The 23,707-nt window shown below is 37.0% G+C and overlaps 1 protein-coding gene across 1 annotated transcript in view; it reads right to left on the bottom strand.

Annotated features, from left to right (window-relative positions):
- The window catches only part of cdh24b (cadherin 24, type 2b), a 132,360-nt gene that overhangs the window by 16,382 nt on the left and 92,271 nt on the right, over nt 1–23,707 (bottom strand). The window contains exon 6 of the mRNA XM_079877563.1: nt 12,918–13,099. Coding sequence (XP_079733689.1) covers nt 12,918–13,099 — 182 coding nt within the window. The remainder of the gene's footprint in view (nt 1–12,917; nt 13,100–23,707) is intronic.

Here is a 23,707-nt window from a genome sequence, read left to right as displayed (position 1 = left end):
GTAAATACTGTAACTACTACCATAATTACTAAAACAAAAAAAAATCTAAATGAAACCTAAAAACCTAAAAATAAAATGAATTAATAAATAGTATTATAAATAACACATATTTACTAGAACTGTTTTGAATTTTTTTTTTTATATATATTTTAAGAATGACTGTTTTATGCCAACAACAAAGCAATGACTAACAATAATTATTATATTATATCAAATATATTAATTTAATAATGTATAAACTATATATATATGTATATATAAAATGAAACCCAACAATTTTAATTCTGTCATTAATTATCCTCATGTCCTTCCAAACACGTAAGACTTTCGTTTATCTGAACACAAATGAAGATCTTTTTAATCAAATCTGAGAGATTTCTATCCATCCATTGACAGTCTACGCAACTACCGCTTTGACGGACACAATCGCTTTATATGATGAACAGATTTAAAATTTTGGCTTTTATGTTTATATGTGAATAAAAATTGTTGCATGAACTGTCAATGGAGGGACAGAAATCTCTCAGATTTCATTAAAAATATCTTCATTTGTGTTCCGAAGATGAATGAAAGTCTTACGGGTTTGGAACGACATGAGGGCGAGTACATGACAGAATTTTTCCTTTTGGGTGAACCCTTTAAATGGCTATAAACTTTTATATAACTTTAATGGCATGATAGACTGTTCTCAGAGTGAAGTAAGAAAGAAACCCATCTGCTATGATAATACCAATTCAAATTTATATGATTTTGGTGATGTTGTTACTTGTTTCCGTATACGTTTCTATGAGAGCAAAATTGACCTGGAAAGGCTGTTAAATTACATTGGCTACCAGACGCTGATGTGATAGTAAATAATAAACAAGCCAGTTTGCTGGGTGGCTGTAAAAAATACAATGCTGTTGAAAATGTGGTGCCGATGGATCTTTGACATCCAATTGAAACTTGGAATGAGCAGTAAATAAAAGTAGATCGATCTGACTATTATCAATAAAGCTGTCTACACCGCAAGATAGTGTTGTTGAGTTGCTTCTTACAATAATCCAGGACCAGGGCATGTAAACATCAACGTCATACTGACAATGACTTTGCTTTTGAACTACAAGCCACTGTATGGTATTTCAAAAACAGCATTATTTGACATTCAAATACAGGTGTTTTTTTTTTTTTATCATAGTGTCTTGAAATGCAATCCTGCTCTTTGATGAGGATGGCCATGCTAATGCAGTAGCCAGGTCCAGGCAGCATTTTTTGTATTGTGACGAGTCTTGGGATCTGAATCTGAATCTGGCACTGGGAAGGTTGTGTGGGAAGCTGGCACACCAGGTTGGGTAATGGGCTGATTTTGGCAAGAGTAGCTGGACAGGGGCTGAAGGAAGTCAGAAACAACTGGCTCATTATGACTCTCACTTGTGTCATGTATGTTCTCCATTCATCTGCTCATCGCTATAATGCACACACACACACACACACACACACACATACACACTTTCCCACTTTCTTCTTAATGCAAGACCAAGTTGAGTTTGGAAGAAGTCAGTGGGGCACACAATGTGTTTGGCCTCGGTTTCTGGCTGAAGGACAGACTGAAATGAGCTGAATTAAACTGAGCTGACTGAAGGACACGAGGTCACAATGGACACCTCAAATGTCTGCCACTTTCTGTCTCACCAGAGTTGGACTCTTGATCTTGAGGACTCTCATAAACATGGTCTGAGACTCATTACTTGGTATCTTGGCCTGGGTATCAAAACTAGTTTATGCAAATAGCAAATAATCTTGGTTTATGGCCAAGAGACCTCAAGAAGTCATTCATAGAGGTGATAATTACCTCAGCTGAAGATCACTGAATTAAACAAAGAATTAGAAAAAGAAAGAAAGGAATACCGATTTGGAACGGCATGGGGGTGAATAAATGCTCCCTTTACACTGTAAAGCCTGACATGAAATATAGTCATTTTTAATGGAACAAGATTTTGAACATTTAGACACATTTTTTGATGAGTATCATATTAGATTCACCAGGCTTTTTTTTTCTTTTTTTTTATCATATCGTATGTTATATGAGAAAATATCAAGCTCAAAAACACAAACATATGCAATTTGGTGAAGTTGTTGATATTCATATGGCCAAAAGGTCAGGTGATTACTGATCACTTGTAATGTAAATCAATTTGTCACTCCCAATATTACACAGTATCTCCCAATAATATGTCTTACTAAGATGACATTTAAATGCCTAGTTTTATGATCAAAGTTCTTTTATTTTGGGGGCAATGATAATACAACGATAATTGAGAGATGCACAAATAAACATTCCTAAAAAGCCTGATCATGTTTGATACTCACGTTTAAACAGGATATTTCAGACAAACAACAAAAAAGATGTATTGTTAATCAAGTAAACCTAAGTTGCAATATAGAAATTATTCGTGTGTTTAATTGAAATTAATATTTCACAGTGAAAAAGACACATGTACCATGGTCTGAATGTGGACATTTTTAGAATTATACAAAAAGGAATTTACATGTTAAAAAAAGTATAAACAGTCAATCAGATGGCAGAAGACATGTAGTAGATTATGTACAAGTTGATCATTTTGATTATTTAGAGGCCTTAAAATGTGTGTATCAAATATGATACAGTAGGATTTATAGGATTAATCATTAATTATACTTGCCTAGGCATTAATCTCTCACATTTCTTCTAAAACATCTTCTGTGAAGGCTTTTCACTAGACGTACCATGTCTGCAGGCATTTGCTCCCATTGCCAGTAAGGTCAGGCACTGATGACTGGCACACAGTCTGCGTTTCAATTCATCTCAGAGGTGTTCAGCTGGGTTCAGGTCTGGGCTTTGTGCAAGTTAGTAAGGTTCATCCAAAAAAGTGTGGCTTTGTGGCTCACTCCAAACTGTTGCCACAAAGTTGGAAGAACACAACTGTCTGAAATGTCATTGTGCCATAGCATTGAGATTTGTCTGCATTGCAAATATGTGTACACAGCTCAAAAAAAAGATTTTTTTTTCAAATAATAATAATAATAATAATTGTAGGAGGATGCATTAAATTGATCAAAAGAGACAGTAAAGACATTTATGTTACAAGAACCAAATCTATTTCAAAGAAATGCTGTTCTTTTGAACTGTATATTCATCAAATAATCCTGGAAAAAAATGTTTCACGGTTTCCACAAAAATATTAAGCAGCACAACTTTTTTCAACACTGATAATAATAAGAAATGTTTCTTGAGCACCAAATCAGCATATTAGAATGATTTCTGAAGGATCGTGTGACACTGAATACTGAAGTAATGATGATGAAAATTCAGCTTTGATCACAGGAATAAATAACATTTTAAAATATATTCACATATTTAAATTGTAATAATGTGTCTATTTTTACTACATTTTTGGTGAGCATAACAAGACTTCATTCAATAACATTTGAAAAAACCTTACCAACCCCAAACTTTTGAATGGTAGGCACCATTAGGTCACATTCTGCTATGAATCTATAACCTGAATCAAGAAAGATTAAAGATTAAAAATTACTCAGTGGGTAGGGGACAGTTGAAGGACACCAATATTGAAATATAAACATGAAAAATAAAAACATAAATGAAGGTGAGAAAGAGCGAAAGAGACCAAAAAAAAAAAGAAAAAAGAGACGGAGAGTCAAGCCAAGAGAGTAGAGGAGGGATAAATGGAGAGAAAAGATTCCTAACAGGATCCCATTAGAGGCCGAGAGAGACAATCTGTCTGAGGAGGAGAGATGTCACTTACACTGTGAGCACACACTCATCACCCCATCCCTTCCTCTCTCACATACTCAATCACTCACTCTCCCTCCATCCTTCTCTCCTTTCCTCTCCCATCACTCCATCACACGCACAACACCCCTCCTAGTGAGCGGCGGTCTGAGAATACACACTCGTGTCTCACTCACGCCTGTTTATAATAAATAATAATAAATAATAAATAATAATAAACCTGACTGAATAGAATTCACAGGCTGGTTCATGCTAGTTTTATGCTGGTCTAGCTATGGTACTATAATTATTTGTATCTATTTGTTTATTTATAAGATGCTTTTTATCCAAAGTTTAGTTGAGGGTGGAATCTCCTCCTCTCTCTCTTGTTCCACTTTCCAGTTTTTATTTTAAATGGCTCTCTAGTGAAATAGCAATTATAAGAAATTAATTAGGCTCTCTATATGGTCCACTATTCAGCTATACTACATTACACTATATTCCATAATACCATATGGCAGATCATATAACTTTTCAAGCATTTGATCTTTGGAGAGATGTGAAATGAGGTAGATGGGGTCGGCAAGATGAATTTTTTTTTTCACGTTTTTGAAATAGGTCTTTTATGTTCACCAAGGCTGCATTTAATTGATAAAAAAATAACAGTAATAATAACAAATATTATTAAAATTTTAAATCTGTTTACTAATTTAATATATCTTAAAATGTGATTTATTCCTCTGATGCCAAAGTTGAATTTTCAGCATCATTATTCCAGTCTTCAGTGTCATGATTTTTCAGAAATCTGCTCAAGAAACATTTCTAATTATTATCAATGTCGAAAACAATAGTGCTGCTTATTATTTTTGTGGAAACAGTGATTTGCTTTTTCCCAGGATTATCGGATTAATAGAAATATTAAAAGAACTGCATTTATTGGAAATAAAAATATTTTGTAACATTATGCATGTCTTTACAGTCACTTTAGATCAATTTAATGCATCCTCACTGAATAAAAGAATTAATGTATAAAAATGAATGGTAATGTACGCACTGGTATATAGGAAAACAAAGAAAACCTGAAGGTAAAAGTATGGCTGTAAATAGAATCAAATGAATTCATTATTTAAACCACCAGTGCTATCTGCATCACATCAAGAAATATTTAATGACGGATAATAAAAATAATAATGTACCTCTCTAATAATAAAATGCACCTCTCATAACTATAGTGCTACAAAAAACATCAACAACAATAATAATACATTTTATTTATTATACCCAAAGCACTACAACACAAAATAGTTATTTATAAAGAAATAAAACACAAAATTGTACATTAAATCACCAAGAGAAAAAAGGCTGAGAGAGGGCTAAATTGCTCAACAACAAAAGAAAACTATCACTCTGTCTCCATACCATTTCACCCTGATACAAACAGTAAAGAATGCCATCACTATACTTATATATCTCACGGTGAAACCCTCCAGGTTGATATTTTGATCTATTCTCTTTGTGAATTCCTGATGTCTCCCTGTTTCTCTTTCTGTGCATACACATGAAATACTCGTCCTCTGCATGTCTTTTGCGTGTGTGCGTACGTGCGCATGTCAATGCATTGAAAGTCGACAGGCAGTCTTGAATCAGGTTGTCTGCCTGACACCTGATTCACAGCTGCTCTCGCGGTCTCCCTTGTGTTTTAAAAGACTCTGGGACGTTAAGCCCAGATTATCCTTTCAATTCACACACTACAATCTAACAATGTTCTGCTTCCCTTCACTCGCTCTCTCATTCATTGCTTATGTTCTTAAACCTTGCAAACCAGGTTTTATTCAAAATTCCACCTTTGCATCAATCCTGGTTAAAAAATTCCATATTTCCAATTCTCTTCCTTCTCACTATAATTCCTTCTCCTGTTTGCCACAGTCCTTCTTCACACCCTCAATCACAATCTCTTTCTCTCTCTCTCTCTCTCTCTCGGAAGATTAACACAATATCTCCACTCGGAGAGAAAACAAACACAGATAATCCGGACAGCACCACAGGTTGATGACTCTGGATTAGCTCCACGGTTAAATTGAGAATATATGGAAATAAATAACAGAGGGAGGACAGATTTGCAGCATCCCCAGATGTTTATAAAATTCAACTGGCAGACAACGGCATTAACAACCCAGAGGTCATGAGTTTGATTCTCAGGGAACAAACGTCCAGATATAATATTGAGCTTAAGTGATGCATGCACTGCATAATGCTTGAATCCAGTTTGTCCAGGCAGAAATAATGATTATTTGTTGTTTAATGTTGATTGTTTTATTGTGTTTGTAAGGTGTCATTAAGGTGCCTATAAATAAATGTATAATAAGTTGTCAAATCCATGAATGTAAATATAATACAAGATTTGAACCTGCAATCTTCAATTCTGCATCACAAATGAACAGGAAATCCATGTCCACTGATCTATGTTTAATTCATAGCATCACAGCTTCCTATTCATTTGCAACAGCAAGAAAATGTCAATCACTCTGTTCAAACCTCTCAAATCATGTTGCAGCACTAGGTGGCACTGTTGGAAAGCTGTATCGAACTTGTTACAAAAAAGGTGGTTAATGCTACTTTAACATTAGTCACACATAGAGTCACTTTGAGGACAGGTTGAACAACACTGCCACAAGAGATCACAGATGTGGATCTATTGCCGGCATATTAAATATTCAAATGTACACAGACCTCTTCCATTAAAGCCCTGTGTAGCTAATGCAGCTCTCTCACACACAAACTCAAACGCATAAACACAGACTTCCAGCAATCTGCATACGCTTAATCAGAGCATGCCACCCACCAGCCCACACAAACACACACACGCGCCGTTCTGTCTGGATAATTATGACTCTGAAAATTCACTTTGTGTTGATTAGTCTAAGAACAGTGAATAATGCTGTGTAATGCCAGCGCGAGGACAAAGTGTTAAACGAATAGTTCACCCAAAGAATAAAATTCTGTCATCATTTACTCCCCCTCATGCCGTTCCAAGCTGTATATGACTTAAGACATTCTTCGGTGGAATACACAAAATGTAATTTATTCTGAAGAAAGTCTTAAGTGGGCACTGTAAAAGCCAATGTGATTTTGGTGAATGCGAACAGGGCCTGTTAAGTTCCAAAATGATCACAAACAAAGCGCCTAAAAGTACAACAAAAGTGCTCCATACGACTTTGTCCGTCTCTTCTGAAGCATATGCTATATTTTTGTTGGAGAAACAGAGCGAAATTTTAGTCATTGGCAGAAATAGCAACAGTCTCGACACTGTCATTAATGAGAAATGTAGCGTTGTCCGATTAAATGAACACAATAAAGCTAAATATAAATTCAGAAGAAAATGAATATACCAACGTTATGTTAAAGCAATTCAAAGATGATAGTAGGCTATGACTTTCTATCAAGCTGTGTATTGTGAAAAACACTATACAAATACAGTACATTTGATTTGACTTAAATTGTCCTAATACAAACTTTTCAGTGAATCGGTTGATCCAGTTCACAAAACGGGCCTGGATGATTCATTCATGAACTGGGCCGATTCTCTTGTTCAACTCACTAATTATCTGGTCAGTGTGGTCAAGCTTTCTGGAGTGGAAGATTGTAGTGAGGAGTGAATAATTATTTAAATGTCGATCTACTTGTTATGCAAAGCTACCAGAAGACTTGGAATATAGCACACAAATGGTATGGGCTACTTTTATGATACTTTTATGCTGATTTGTGCCATTTTTCAAGCTTTCACATCTCCCATTCATTGTAATTGCATGCAAAAAGGATTGACCAGTAAATTATTCAAAATTTCTCCTTTTGTGTTCCATGGAAGAAAAGTCAAATGAGGTTTGGAAAAGAACTGAACCTTTAAATACTCATTAAACTCATATCCAGACACATATAGAGTGGACTCAACTCCTCAAAACTGAAACCTACAGATTTACACTTCCTTTCCTTAATCCTCAACTCAAGGCATGTTTTCTCAAGGACAAAGAGTTTTTGCACTGTTTGAGAATCAATGAATTTCTAGCCGTGCTCCACACGGTTTTTGAAGCGCAGAAATGACCACAGCACATAACTAACATCCCCCAGGGGAGGGAGAGGGAGCGAGGGAAAATCTGCAGAGAGAAACCCAGCACTGCCTGCACACCGTGGAGATGAGTGAGCGAGCGAGGGAGGGAGGGAAAGAGAGAGCGAGAGAGAGGTCGCAGTGCAGCTTTACATGGAAACAGTTTCTCCTCAGACAGGCAGGCATGACCTAGCTTACCAAAAAGGGTCCTGACTGACCCATTCACACACCAAGCCTTAGGCTTTGTCCTCTTTATCCGCACATCAAAGGTCTCTTCTCTTATCTACAAGAAGCTTCTTTCTTCAGTACCTTTCATTCTTATAATGTGCTCCATTTTTTGTCATAACATAGTTTGTAATTCAGGGCAGAATTAACAGAGAGGGTGGAAAGGTCATGTGTAAATGAGGATGGTCTGAATGTGTGAAATAAAGAAAGGTTTTGTAATTGTCTCGGTCAAAAAGATCAGCTTAGACCAGTTCATGCGGGTTTAGCAGGTTGATCTTGCTGGTTATGAGGAATATACTTGTCTTTCCAAATGCGTATGACTTCCTTTCTTCCTTTGTAACTTCTGAATGCAAATGAAGATATGCCTGAAATGTCCAAGCTATTCTTTTTTTATACGAATATGACTGCAGACTTAAACTATCCAGCTCCAAATAATGACAATAAGTACAATCAAAATATTGTACAAAAGCGATATTTGAATTGAAAGTGCAAAGTGGTTTTAGAGCTACAAGAGGTTTTTTTCCATTTAAACTTCAGTTAGGACAGTTAACGTATGACTTCTGAAGATTTAAAAGAATTCAGTGACTGCTTTTATGTCTTTTTGTCATTTTTAGAGCACAACTACCCTACAGCTCATTCATTTTTTATTAAAAAGAGCAGCTGAGACTTTCATCAAAATATCTTCCTGTTTCATGGACAAAAGAAAGTCAAACAGGTTTGAGAGGAACAGCGTGAGGGTGAGTAAATGATGACAGAAGTTTAATTTTGGGTTGAAGCGTCCATGCTGCATATGGTCATCTATACATCAATGTATTATATGAGGTTCTTTGTATGCGCATGTACATGCATGTTTGTATGTATGGTACGTGTATCTCCTCTAAGCAAAAAGCAACCACGCTCTAAGCTCTGTGGGTTCCTGAGAGGTCATGGCGGGCATTGTGATGACAGAAATTGCTCCTATTGGAAACACTTTCCTCCCTGGGGCGAGCTCTTCCTCTCTGTGTGCTGCTTTCTTTTCTTTTCTTTTCTTTTCACTATCTCTCTCTCTCAAAGAAATCTTCAACTTCAGCCTTTCTGATATGGAGCAAAATAAACAAGAGGCAGGCATGACGTTCGGCTGTTCTGAATGAGATAGGCAGGTGGCCAAACTAGAGCGGGGTCCTGTAAACACAAACACAAACACGACAAATAATGTTCAGCAGGTTTTTTTATTTTTGTTTAATGGGCCGGAAACCAAAGGGGAGCTTAGTGCTAATTTTACGCTTTGTTTATTCTAATTCTATTAGAGTGGTATCTTTCATGTTTTCTATTAGTTGCGCGTGGGTTCTCCGGCTAAATCCCTTTTAACCTCTTCAATCTTTGTCTTCAGATACTCCCACCTGCATATCCTCACTCATTGTTCTCTTTCTCTGTCTTTGTCTTGTTCTTCATCTCCATCATTTCGTCTTGCAGCGCAGTCAGGAGTCCTGGCCAGAATTTCCGAGCCCTAATGGACAATGGAACCGTCTCTGTGTGGTTTTGACAGGAATATTAGAGAACTGTAACACAGCAGCAATTTTAGAAAATATGATTGGGCGATTGGGCATCAGTGCAGTGGAGGATGAAGTAGAAATTCAAGGAGAGACATGGGAGGAGTTCATTTGTTTACCCATAATTCCCCTTTTTCATTTCCTCCTTCACTAAGCATTAGAAGACTGAAGCATTCCATCTTTCTTTCCCAGATGAACTCTTTATTCCTTCAAGGTGGTTCTTTCAAAGCTCACATGATTTACAGGAATACTTCACCCAAAAATTTTAATTCTGTCACAAGATACTCACCCTTTCTTTCTTCTGCAGAACATAAAAGATGGTAAATGAATCAGTGTTTTTGTCCATACAATGGAAGTCAGTGGGCTCCAATGTTGTTTGGTTCCCATCGCTTTTCAAAATATCTTCTTTTGTGTTCAGCATTGGAGAGAAATGGATACAGGTGTTGGAACATGAGGTTTTGGAAACTATCCCTTTATTGGAGTTCTCAATGTTTAATTTTAGTATCATGGGGGTGGGGGGTTGGGGGGCTAACGTATTACAAGTAATGCGAGTTACGTAATAAGATTACTTTTTTAAGTAACTAGTAAAGAAACACATTACTTTTAAATTTACAAAAATAGTATTTGCTCCTTTATCGCCTATATGGTCCATGAACCCTTGTGAAGTTTAGTCTGCTATCCACCTTATTTTTTAACATGCAAGTAAGATGTTTTCTGTGAATGTGTGAGATTTCCGATTTATTAGCCGCTATAGGGAAATAACAGAGTGCAGTAAACTTTAAAACTGTCTGCGCTACAAACCAGTGTGTTTATAATTAAGACACTACATTAAAATAATATGGTAATAAATACCAGTTTGCAATATCAAGCAGCATAACAAGCTGTAACAATAACTGGAAGCGAATGACACCGGAAGCCAGACACATTCAAATTACAAATGGTCACGCCCGTTCTTACCTGAAAAATAAGGTGGATATTATTCTGTATCCCAAAACAGAAAATGTGAAAAGGGTCCATTTGCACTTAGTTTAAAGAGACACAGTCTTTACATTTTCAGTTAGTTACTCTATGTGCGGCTTTAAAATAAAATAACCATCCTATCAACAAAAAAAAAACTGAATGTGCAAGACTTCACATAACACCTATGCCTAGCAACCTTAGCCGCTTTTCCACTGTCGGGCCGAGCAGTTCTTAAAACGGTAAGGAATGGCTCCAGTTGAGGAAGGTACTGCACTGCAAATTCTAACTTTACATTTTTATCTTTAATACGGTCTGCCCTAGTGTATGTCTTACTTCCACGTCTCTGTATCTCTCTATATACTGTCTCCTCTCTCTGGCCACTCGTTTTATCTCACTGCTCCTTTCTGTCGCTTTCCTCTTTCCAGTTTTCCCTTATCGCAGTAACACATCCCTGGCCTAAAATCCCTCCCAGGCTCACCTGCAGCCAAAGCCTTTTTTTAACACTGACTTCCCCACACCTGCCAGGACTGTCACAGAGGCAAACCCCCATAAGTCAACCTAAGGTACACACAAATGAATCCAGGAACCTGGATTGGCATCAATAAAACCGTGCTGGCTTTTCCCAGTGTCTGATCACAGATCCAGATCTGAACAGAGCATACACACAATCACCTGGCCACCCAGCAGCTTGGAAATGGCGCTTCAAGCATTTTAACTGTAATAGGCAACATATCACTGCAAAACCTGATTAGTTGAGATTATTTTGTATGTAAAATGAGCCTGTTGATCCATTAAAGGGACAGTTTGATTCTGTCATATTTTACTTAGGTTCATGTCGTGCAGTTATATTTGCAGTCAAAAACACATAAAGAATCTTAAAAAAAAAAAGATATGTAGTCCAAACAACTTGTTTCCAAGTCTTCTGAACAGAAGAGTGAAGAACAGACAGAATTGAACTCATAATCTTCTATATTCCGATTCAAAAATGTTGTTACTTAAATAACAAATAAAGCAAATGTATAATTTATGTAAATTAAAATGCATTATAGTAAGTGTAACATAGTATAGCTATGTATCGCATGTTAAATGCATTAAGATGATGGAAATAGTGTTTTTGCATAAGCAATGGCATGTTTTGACTATTTGTGCACGTACTGTATGAGGGAAGCAACATCTATCTACAAGGAGTGACAGCTTTTTTATAAATAATCCAACTCAGAAGAGTTTAACCTCACATTCAGCCAGAACACAGGCAGATATTTAGAGCCTGGCACCAAGATTATCAAGGAATAAGACTTACCTAACATAGGTTTGGAATATAATGATTTAATGCATACTTTTATGGTTTGGGTTTTTTTTTTTGTTGTTGTCCTGTTTGGAGCTTGACAGTCCCTGGTGACTATGAGCTGTCACTGTATGACAAGAGCTTCTAAAAAAACTTCTACTTTTGAGTTCTATGGAGAGAGAAAATACAGCATGTGTGTCTGGAATGACATGAGGTTGAGTAAACAATGTCAGAATTTTAATTTCTGAGCAAACTATTCCTTCAATTTACTACTGTATCATGTGCTGTTTCAGGTGATGCAAAGATGCCCTCAGGCGAACAGTGCCACTCAGAATCTTTATCAGTGAATGAGTGCAGTCTCATGGGGCTCTCGCGTGTGGCATGCACCACACGGCATGTCAGCGTAAATCACACTCTTCTCTCTGATCGGTGTCTCGCGCACACGCACGAATGCGAGAGGTAACACAGACTGCAATGGGGCTGATTCACCATTGACTCACATTGCCTATACAGAACCGACTCTCATTTTGGCCTTTTGTTGAGGTTTTTTTCTTCCACCGGAGCAGATTTTCTCACGACACCTGGCAGAATGAGTAACCTGCCCCTCCTACACCGGAGCATCATCTGCTCTATGAGGCGTCTTCTGACCTCTACCCACCTTCTATGAACCCATGCCCACATACACATACACACACACTTTTCCCAGCTGAAAAGACCAGCGATGGTTACCAGAATACACTGTGTTTTGGATGCAGGTCAACACTATTGTGCTGCAGTGCTTACCAGGCTTCTTAACTAGCTTAACCAGCAAGACTTTCTTGTTCAGCCTGCCTCAAACAGAAAGACCATGCTGGTCGACAACCTTCACTACTGTAGCCATATTTAGCTGACAGCCAGCAGCCGAGTTTGTGTCCAACATATTTTCTATGTGAATTTTGGGATATTGCCTAAAAAAAAAAACCCAGCACCAAATCAGCAACAAACTGGAAATTCATACTGGCTTCAGATGGGCTTTTCAGCAAGGTTTTCTCCCTTTCCCATATGTCCTGTGGACATTCTTCCCACCTTGTTCAGAATGATCACGGCCTCTTGGTTGGCTCCGGTGATGTTAAAGGTGTCCCCTGACTCTCCGTCCAGGATGGTGTACTCCAGCTTGGCATTGTCTCCCAAGTCAGCATCTGTTGCTGAGATCCGACCCACCTCCGCCCCTGGCACGGCCAACTCTGACACAGAGAACAGCCAGGAACCTGAGATAGGAAAAAGATTTGGACAAAAAGACGGGATGAGAAGTGAGACATGGACAATCATTTAGCATCCTCATACATCATATCAATTTGATTTACGAAAAGCTTTAAACTGAAGCATCTCATATTTCACTGTATTTCAATTACGAGTTTATCCTTTTGAGTTTCCCCTTTTGACTTTGGTTATTGATTGACTTTGCAAAAATGTTTTTTAGCGAAGATTTTTCGTAAATGATGACAAAAATGCATGATAATTCATTTGGTAACACTTTACAATACAGTTTCATTTGTTTAATCTATATTCATTATATGAATACAGAATATGTTTTTAAAATCAGCATTTACTTTACTGTTAATTCTGATCTATTTAAATTTATATTTTTAATATTATTACTATTTTGGCTAGCTCCCAAACTTTTGGCCACTTTTATGATGCACTTAAATTGTTCATTGTTGAGCTAATACATTTTTTATAGCATTTATTTATCTTAGTTGTTGATCTCAACCATTACTAATGCATTTTTAAGATCAAAAGTTGTATGTTAACATTGCACTGTGAACTAACATGAACATGAACATTTGTATTAACTAAGATTAACAAAGGTGAATAAATGCTGTAAAAAATGTATTGCTCATTCTTAGTTTGTGTTAGTTAATGCTTTAACTATAACAAATAGCGACCTTACCGCAAAGTGTTACCAATAATTTTAATTAAAACATGCTGTTAGCAAAAAAAATATGACAGGAAAAAAAATCACAATGCAAGATATTAATGCACTAACATTGTTTTTTGAAGAAGAAAAGTCTAAAAACAATATGATTGTTTCTGAAGCTAAACAGTGAATGAACACCGGAAAACTGAAGCGCTTTGCGACTGGGTTAATTAATAAGATTAATTAGATATGTACACCGAATAACTGTAAAATTACAACTTGCATCTGCACAAAATGATGCAAAAGTTTGTAATGTTTTTTTTTTATTAATTTTATTATTATTTGGAGCTCCAGTTAATAAAATGTTTGAATATTTGGTTGAATTTCGTCATCAACTAAAATGTTCATTTCATCACCTAAAATTAGATGCCATTTTAGTCACAATAAAGGCCATTCACACAAAGTACGATAACTATAAAGATAACTAACAATAACAATATAAGCGTCCACACCAACGCACGATAACGCTCTGTTTATCATAAGTACGCACTGCAGTTTTGTCGTCTAGCACTTTAAATGCTCAAGATCTTTAAAGCAGGATGGATTCTGATTGGCTGTAATGTTTTTATTGTTCATCAGCTGGAAGAAAATCGCTCTGAGAGTGATTCCAACTATATCGTTCCTCTATGCTGTTAGCGTTATAGCTGTGATGTGGACTCTGTTATGCAACCTTTTTAATTTTCCGGGGTTCTCAGAAACAGAAGTCATAGTTGGGAAAACATATATTGTGGTGAACGGGAGACGACAGCAAATAAAAAATTTCCATTTGATCTAATAGCAAAAGAAAAAAATATATATACTGTATGATAGTGTTGAGATTTATTACAGCAGTCAGAAAAGAGAACGATGTAAAATCTGACAAAAATAATGAATATCACATGACATAAATTTACTAAATGTAAAAAAAAAAAAAAAAAAAAAACTATTTCACACTGCCGCAGACAACAAGCAACATTTCAAACACAAAGACAGAATGTTTTAAACAGTGATAGGATTTTATTGTGACATTTATATACTGAGAAAAGTCAAGAAGGAAGGAAGGATAAAGAAGAGTGATGGTCTAAAACATGATATCTGCCTTCATCAGAGTTGTATATATAGTGAACATTAGTTCCAAACGTCACAACCCGGGACATTACGCAGTACATCTCCATTAGACACCTTGTATCCGTGAAACAACAAAACAACAGCCTGTGATGAAAGTCAAAGCTAATAATCATCTCCGTATATCAACCAACTGCACCTAAATGTACAGAAATATAACACCAGCCTTTCAAATCACTCCCTCAGTAGTGTGCATCAGTTCTGCATTTGAAGGACTTTGAATTTCAGCACAGACTGACATGTAGTTGATGTCCTGCTGTTCTTCGATGAGGGAGAGGTGGCTGATGGGGAAAAAGTCTACGATACAACAAGTGTGTGAGGATTCGTCAAAAGAGTGGCTACCGTGTCATTGCTCGGACTTCAAAACGCTCTGTCTCTTCTATCAAGCAAATGCACGAATTTCCACTTAGAAGATGTCGTCTGCGATTCGGCACACTTGAGGCAAAATTGAGGAGAGCTGTTCGCATTAGGATTGAAGGATTTGGCACAACAGGAAGTCAAACACACATAATTGAATGCTCAAGGTCGTGCACTTAAAAGACAAGTAAAAGACAAGATGCAAAGACAATGAATATATATATATATATATATATATATATATATATATATATATATATATATATATATATTATAGTATATTACTATGATGGCAAAGCTGAATTGTCACATAATCCTTCAGAAATCATTCTAAAAGGCTGATTTGGTGCTCAAAAAACATTTCATATCATTATCAATGTTTAAAACAGTTGTGTGCTTAATATTTTTGTGGAAACGGGAATTTTTTTCAGGATTCATTGATGAATACAGAATACGGTTTAAAAACAGCATTTACTTTACTGTTAATTTTGATGGTTTTTTTTTTTTTTTTTTTTTTGGCTAGCTCCCAAACTTTTGAACTTTGGTGTATATAATACAAAATTAGCCACTTTTATAAGTTTCCACTTAAATTTATAATAAACTTATTTATTGTTTAAAAAATGTAGGATGGAAATACTAAGACACAAACAAAATAGTAAAAATTCATTCAAAATGTATATGCACTGTTAAGGTGGACATATTTTATTTGATTTCATTTTATTACTTTTTATTTTATTTTTAACTACAATAGAAAATCATTTAAAAAAAAAAAAATTCCTAGATGCATGTAAAAAAAAAAAAGTTGTCACAGAATAATCTTTCAGTGCGACTCGATTGGACTGAAATGTAAAAGGTTGATTTTTGCCATGTACATTTAGACAGAAATGTTATCATAGATACAATAATCGTGCAGCATAAATCTCTGGCGAGATGGGCTTTTAATAAATTTGTCTGTCTATGTAGTAGAAAGGTGATTTTAAATCGGTGCTAAACATGTCTAGAGAAAATAGATAAAAAAGCTGTAGAGTTTCCTTTTGCCAAAAAGGTTATGAAACAAAATAGTTTGTCTTTTTCCATGCCAAACTCACTTCAAACAAGCAAACACACAATGACAGCTACCTGTCACCTCGGAAATCACAAATCAGGACAGAAGAAGAGCAGGGAAGCAAACGGATGCTCATCTTTTTCCGAAGCAGCTTTAGTCGGCCAATCAAACACCATGAAGGGACGAGATCAATGTTCTGTGACTTCGAGATAGCACTCCCCACTGTGTCACTGTAATTGTGTTCAGAAGGGACACGCGAAATGCCACCGCAGCGCCTGCTCGATCTCACTTCAAAAGCACCACCTTTACTCTCGGCCTCACCTCTGCAATGAGAGAGCCTACTAGTTTTATTCTTTTAATTCATTAAAAGCCACTCTAATGGGGCTGGGCTTCCCAGGGACAGAGAAGGGATTGGCTGGTATGAGTCAGCGCCCAATGGGAGATTAAGAGGAGAGTATTTAGAGCTTTTCAATGATAGGCAGATGGAGTTAATTAGCAGGTCTGTGGATTAATGCAGGTTCAGCTCAGTAAATAACATGGACAATTACCTCAGGTCCACTGAGCGAGATGTGTGAGACTCAGTGTGGGCAAGACTACATGTGGACAAGGAAAAAAATGGATTTTGAAAAGAAACCTATTTAAATGGTACAAAGAGTTTTCGATGGATGAATAGATACAGAGGGCTGTTGTTGTTTGTAAATGAGGGGAAAACAGCTTGATTCAAAGATGTAGCGATTACAGAGCTGAATAGAAATGCAAAGGAAATGCTAGAAGTGAGAACAGGCGGGAGACAAAAAGAAAGTAAAGTTAAGAGAGAGTGAGAGAAGGAAAAGAGAAAATAAGAGGTCTTATCTATGGATGAGGCTTTATGTTGCCGTAGAAATGAGACCTCTGAGATGGAAGAGTCATTAAAAAAGTGTCTAGCTGGCTAAAGCTCAAGTGCTGGTTGAAAATTAGATTGAATAAAATCTGCATCCTTTTAAGACGTCCATCACTGTGGCACTTATGGAGGCAGGGTGTAAAATAAAGGATGTGGAGAGAATTGTCCCAAAGCATCCCTCCTCAGCATCAGTTTCCCTGTCCCTTTACCGTTCTGCAGATCAACTCTACTGGTAGATGTCATAGTTACACCATCTGGATCCTCCCATAGGGTAACAACGAGGGACCATGAGAAGTGGTGAACAGTTTTTTCTAGGCCGATATAAAGCAGAAATATATCACACAATTTAATTTAAATATAGTACATAACACATGCACAATATAAGCGCAAAACTTCATGTTTTTTATTTATATTTAACAAAAATATTTATACATAATGCAAAAATAAGTTAGATAATTCATTTGAAAATGTAAAATTGAAAACATGTCAAAAATATCGATCTATCAAAATATAAGTTTCCTAAACTAATCGACCATAATCAGTCCAAATAAAAAAGCCCAATATCAACCAATTGATAAAAATAAATATTAATAGAATATTTAGCATTCATAATATTTACTAAAATAACCTGATAAAAATTAATACATTTGAGAAAGTTTTACTTATAGATATACTATAAACGTCCAATTAAAAGTGTTTCCGACACTAATCACCCTAACTCAAAAGTCCAATTAAAAAAAAGACAAATATAAACCAATTTATTAGCCATGACGATATATATTGGTCAACCACTAGTGATAAATAAGCGTGGACTCCAACAGGTTTGTTTTTTGGAACAGCTTTTATTGTGCAAAGTGCAAAAACAGAGGCTCTATGCACATATAAAGGGATCTATAAACTGTGGAAAAAAAATTAAAAATAGGCCATTCAAAAGTAGCCATGTATTCTAATGAATGTGTATATGTGTAATAAATAGCATGATGGATATAAGGCACTGCTCATCAAAAGAGCAAAGCAATCAGTAAAGACCCACTGAGATTATATGATTATGCAGATTATGATTTAGCTCACCTCCCGTGAATGAGAGCACAGCATGGGATTGCGAGAGGGTTAACACTGCTCACTCGTGCCAAAAGGACAGATTCAGCACAGCAAGGATTCGGCACAGGGGGAGTTAGCTAACTGTATATGAATACATCAAAAGACTAACTGGAGGAACACTGAAAGTGAGAACGAGAGGCAGAGATTAAGAAATTGGTGTGGCGGTGAGCGAGGACTCAAAGAGAGAGATGCGTGGGAGATGGACGGTTACTGTATACTGTTCCTCAGAATGAAAGGACTGAGAACACTGGGGTGCAAAATCTAACGGGAGGGAAAGAGAAGTCAGAGGAGGTGAGCTAAAGAAAGAGAAAAGGTGAAAACGGACGCAAGAGAGATGATGTGAGGCCAAGCGCTTGTGCGTGGATGTGCATCTGTCTTCCATGAGTATGTGATGTTGTGCATGAGACTGAGGGATGGAGAAAGTTGAGGTATGGAGGGGGGCGGGAGACATGTCTGTGGGCAATGATTAAGCCGTCAATTGAAGCAGAAAGCGCTGAACTTTAGATGAAATATTAATAAATAGAGCAAAAATAAGCAGGCAAAGAAAATGAAAAAGGATTAAAAGGAGGCTAATATGAACTACTACTATTTTAATTACACTCTTCAATGATGTGGAGCTTAATTAGAGAAGACAATTATTGGAATTATTTCTATTATCGAACTCCTCCAATATTATTTAAATCACTATTTTCTGCCATTCTGCCGTGGAGTTTAATCTGCGCTAAATAAGGATGACTTGGCTTGAAACCTCCATTTACACAGCATGCACCAGACTGGGCCAGACTTGTCTAGATCACCGTAATTAACACTGGATGGCTCACAATCACAGGGTAAGAGAGAAGCTTTCATGCTCGGTCTAAACTTTGCCTGCTATATCCCTGAAACCCAGTTTAGTTTACATAGGCTAATCTACACGCTATAGTGTAGATAACTATGGTTGTCAGAGAGAGCAGACTGCTTAAAAACATGTATTTTACCCAGCACACTGTAAAAATTATATCATCAATAAGTTATGACAATATATGTTTTTACAATGCTTTAAAATAAGTTAAGCAATTAAAAAAAAAAAAAAGTTATACAAGTTTTCAACTTTCAAAACTTTTCTTTGTTTAATATAATTTAAGTTGAAATGACTTAAACATCCAAGTTGATTATACTTTTTTTTTTTTTTTTCAGTGCAAAAACAAAAAAACGGTGGCTCGGTAGATGCTGGTTTACTATTAACTGCCAGGTGATGATATGCTCTGGACATTTTAATATTACATTTTTATATTTACATTTGTTTATATTACACTTAAAAACTTCGGGGACAGTACGATAAAAAAAGGACAAGGACACATTAAAAATCATCAAACCTGACACATCAAAAATTACAGTAAAGTCATTTATAATGTAACAAAAGATTTATATTTCAAATGTTCTTTTGAACTTTCTATTCATAGAATCCCCAAAAAATATATCACGGTTCCTAGAAAATAATTAAGCAGCATAATTGTTTTCAACATAGATAATAATAAGAATTGTTTCTTGAGCAGTAAATCATATTATAATGATTTCTGAAGGATCATGTGATACTGAAGGCTTGAGTAATGACTGAAGTCAGCTTTACCGTCACAGGAATAAATGACATTTTAAAATATATTAAAATAGAAAACAGTTATTTTACATTATAGCGTTATTTTACCATTTTACGATTGATCAATCGACAGACAGACGGACGGACGGACGGACGGACAGATAGATAGATAGATAGATAGATACGATAGATAGATAGATAGATACGATAGATAGATAGATAGATAGATAGATAGATAGATAGATAGATAGATAGATAGATAGATAGATAGATAGATAGATAGATAGATAGATAGATAGATAGATAGATAGATAGATAGATAGATAGATAGATAGATAGATAGATAGATAGATAGATAGGGTACATATTATATATTTTTGTGGTATATACGTGGCCAACAAGTTTCTTGGGAGAAGAGAAAAGTGATGGAAAAGAGAAAACAGACTGGGAATGGTGGCCGATATTGCCTGAGAAGGAGAATGGGGGGAAAGTAGATGAGAAGGAGAAGGGACAGAGATTGTGTTTATGTCAGGGCTGCACTGTTTCTGAGGAGAAATACAGGTGGTTAAATCAGTGCTGTGTGGTTGCTTCGGGGTGTTAATACCTCCAGAGGACTCTCACTCTATTTCTCTCAGAAAGACCACTGGGGCTGTGGGGTAATCAAAACACATCCACACCCTCAGCTCAAAATAACTTTAATATCAAATCCCTCCCTCCGTAATTCCACTTTAATAACCGCGACAATTGTGTCCAGGCCTCCTGGTGTATATTGTCAGGCTGCGTCTGGCTCTCCCAGGACACCTCAGGTCATCTGACGTGGTCAAGGCATCATTTAAAATACCCAGGTTAAACTAAAACTCACTCCATGCTGCAATATTTCAGTACTAACCGCTGGAATTAGATCACCGTACTGACCTCTATGAACAATGCCCTCAAAGAGCCCTGGCACACTGCTGTATAACTAAATCGGTCCTGTGATTCAACGTGCGTGTCTGTAATCTAAAAGACCTTGCCCATAGCATTGTTTCTCCAATTACTCACCATCATATGGCGTGAATAATAAAAGACATCAATGCATGGGCCAGTGTCCAGAAGAAGAGAAATTTCAAAGTACTAAGCCAGGAATTGACTAGTTTATGCAGCCAGAGCTCAGAGTCCACACTCTCTTTTAGTTCTAGCAAGCGCCCACTTCACTTTCTTTTCAGCATTGATGCGAGAGAGAGGAAGTTGCGAGTTCGTGGTTTGGTGCGAGACCCCCGTCGCGCTGGCAGTCCGACGGCTGCATTCATCATAGAGACATAGGCGCAGACAGAAAGCCCTGCCGGGAACATTCCCATTAGCATGGAAATCACTTCCCTCGTACCTACCCCCACCGACCACTCCACATCGCTCGTTCTCTGCCTCCATGCAAGAAGAATGGCTCTAACTCCTATTATTCTGCGTGAAGGCACACTGCCAGGGTAGATGACAAGAAAAGCGAAATCGTTGACCATTTTTCCCACACTCCACTCTCACTGTTGCCGATAGAACAACGGCCAACCTCCTGATTGATTCCATCGCTGACGTTTGGCTCTGAGGTTATTCCTCAAAAACTCACACAATGGACCAACACTAAAAAGTTTCCCTACAGCTCATGTCACTGTACACCAGCTCGGAAGTTAGGAAATAACAGCATATTGTCACTCTTGTGTCAGATTCAAGAACTTCTTCTGTTGCTGGAATATCTACAGTGGTGGATTTTTCTTATCAAAAGAGCAATGCTAAAATGCAAATCACTGAATAAACATGCACAATTAAGACAGAAAAATGAATAGGCTTTTCAGCATTTTAAAAATGCTTCTCATATCCTTTTGTTGATGTTATAATGAAAATAACTTTGTTAAAGTTTTATGGCCAGATTTACTAACAGCTTGCGCCAATGCAACTTTTTAAAAATCTTTTGAAAAAACTACTGTCAGGACTTACTAAAGACACACAGTGAAAAATTGCGCTGAAAAGGTGTGGACAGGGTTATTTCTGTGGCTGACCTTATTGCAAGATGATTTACTAAGGTTTGCTGTAGTCATTTTACTGATGTTTGTGCCATTCTTTAACACCCTTCTAAAAAGCATGTTTTAAATCCGAAGCTAATTTGCACTGGTCTGGTAGATTGCGTTGGTCATTATGGAAATGACCCCGGCTGTGTCTGTGTTCTTTAATTTGCACGTCGTCAGTAAATCATGCGCAGAACTTTCCACTCCCATCAGCGCTTTTTTAATTTATAAAGACCCTTTACACTTACATATAAAATGATTAGAAATAAATATTAAATGGAAAATAAGAATAAAAAATCTAATAGAATATATACAAATGCTTTAATAATAACAAAAATAATACAAATAAATATAAAAAACAATATATAAAAATTCTGTATTTCATTTTCCAAATATATTAATATCTGGAAAATTAAGTTGACACTTCCTTTCTACCCATTCTACCCACCATTAAAGTACAGACAGATGTACAGTATATAGGCTACATGAAGAGATAAAACTATGCCTGTTAAAAGAATGAAATAATTGTGATTTCCGACTAGTCTACAGAAAACAGAATAAAATAATGGTTTTGATTCCTGTAGCAAAACCAGCTGAGAACTAATGATGTAGAAAGCTTAGTGTTGCGCACGTAAAAAGTAAAGGTTCTTTTGGAGATAATTTGGTCTCTTGAGAAAAGACTGGATAAGTCTTTTTGATCTGTCGTATTGCTAGTGATTGAAACCTCAAAAAGGCTTTGCAGTGCTACTCTTCTATATTTTTCTCTCATTAATGACAATAAAACAGTGTGCAGTCAATCTCGGATGACTCAAATGATCTCGTTTCACCTCAAATGCACTTAACTCAGACCTGCACGTAACGTGTAAGCGGGTAGCCGCAAAGATGGAGTCATCACCAAAATTGGCCACAGTGCTACCAGTGCCTCATGTGGAACCGTGGACCATCCAATCCCTGCTCTAATTGGGCGTTGTGATACGACGGAGCGATTTCAGGGACGTTTTCATGCCCCACTGCTGTCTATTGCCCCCCGAGGAGACCCCACAGGCAGTCGCTAAGTCAGAAGCGCTTTGCCTGCTTGCCTTATTCATACCAAACCCAATCAGCCGAATCAGTCAACAAATTATCCGATCAGAACACATGGCTGAGCTCCTCTCCAGCAAAATGACTCGAGGAAATGGACAAAGACCAGGCCACGCGTCACAGATAAGAAGCCGCAAGCTCGCTGGCGTACCAAAAAAAAGCACATCTTCTGCAGTGTTTTTGAGCACAGCGTGAGATGAAAACGACTCGGACTTCTGTGATTACAGCGGGCTGGTATGGCCAAGATGAGGCTATTAGTGTTCCTCTCATCCCTTCCTTCCTTCATCCCTCCTTCACGCTCTGAGAAGTCGCCCTAGGGACGCATCTTTACGGATTCAGACACGCTTTCACGTCATGCACGGTGAAAACACAGAAATATAACCTTATGGGATTGGAAGAAACCCGCAAATACAAATAGCCGGAGAGGTTTGCTGACAGAGGGAGGACCCACTGAATACAATTAATTGTAAAGCTACTTTCATTTTAATTGAGTGTTCAGGACCCCGAAAGCCCATATCCGACTACCGAAAGAGAAAGCGCTTAAAGCACTCCCACACATGTGAATTTATTGGGAAAAGTCACTAGGGATGCGCTTTTGGGGTTTTTGGTCTCGCATTAAACCTCTTTGCTCTCGCCACAGACAACATCAGACACATTGGTGAGACGCCAGGCAACTAATTATTTACATTTTACGCTTCCTTTACTTTTAAAATGGATTCCAG

The sequence above is a fragment of the Squalius cephalus genome (genome assembly GCF_949319135.1).
Source record: "Squalius cephalus genome assembly, chromosome: 7".
In the NCBI taxonomy this organism is placed as follows: Eukaryota; Metazoa; Chordata; class Actinopteri; order Cypriniformes; family Leuciscidae; genus Squalius; species Squalius cephalus.
The sequence above is the reverse complement of the archived record's forward strand: the minus strand, read 5'-3'. Positions and strand labels throughout refer to the sequence as shown.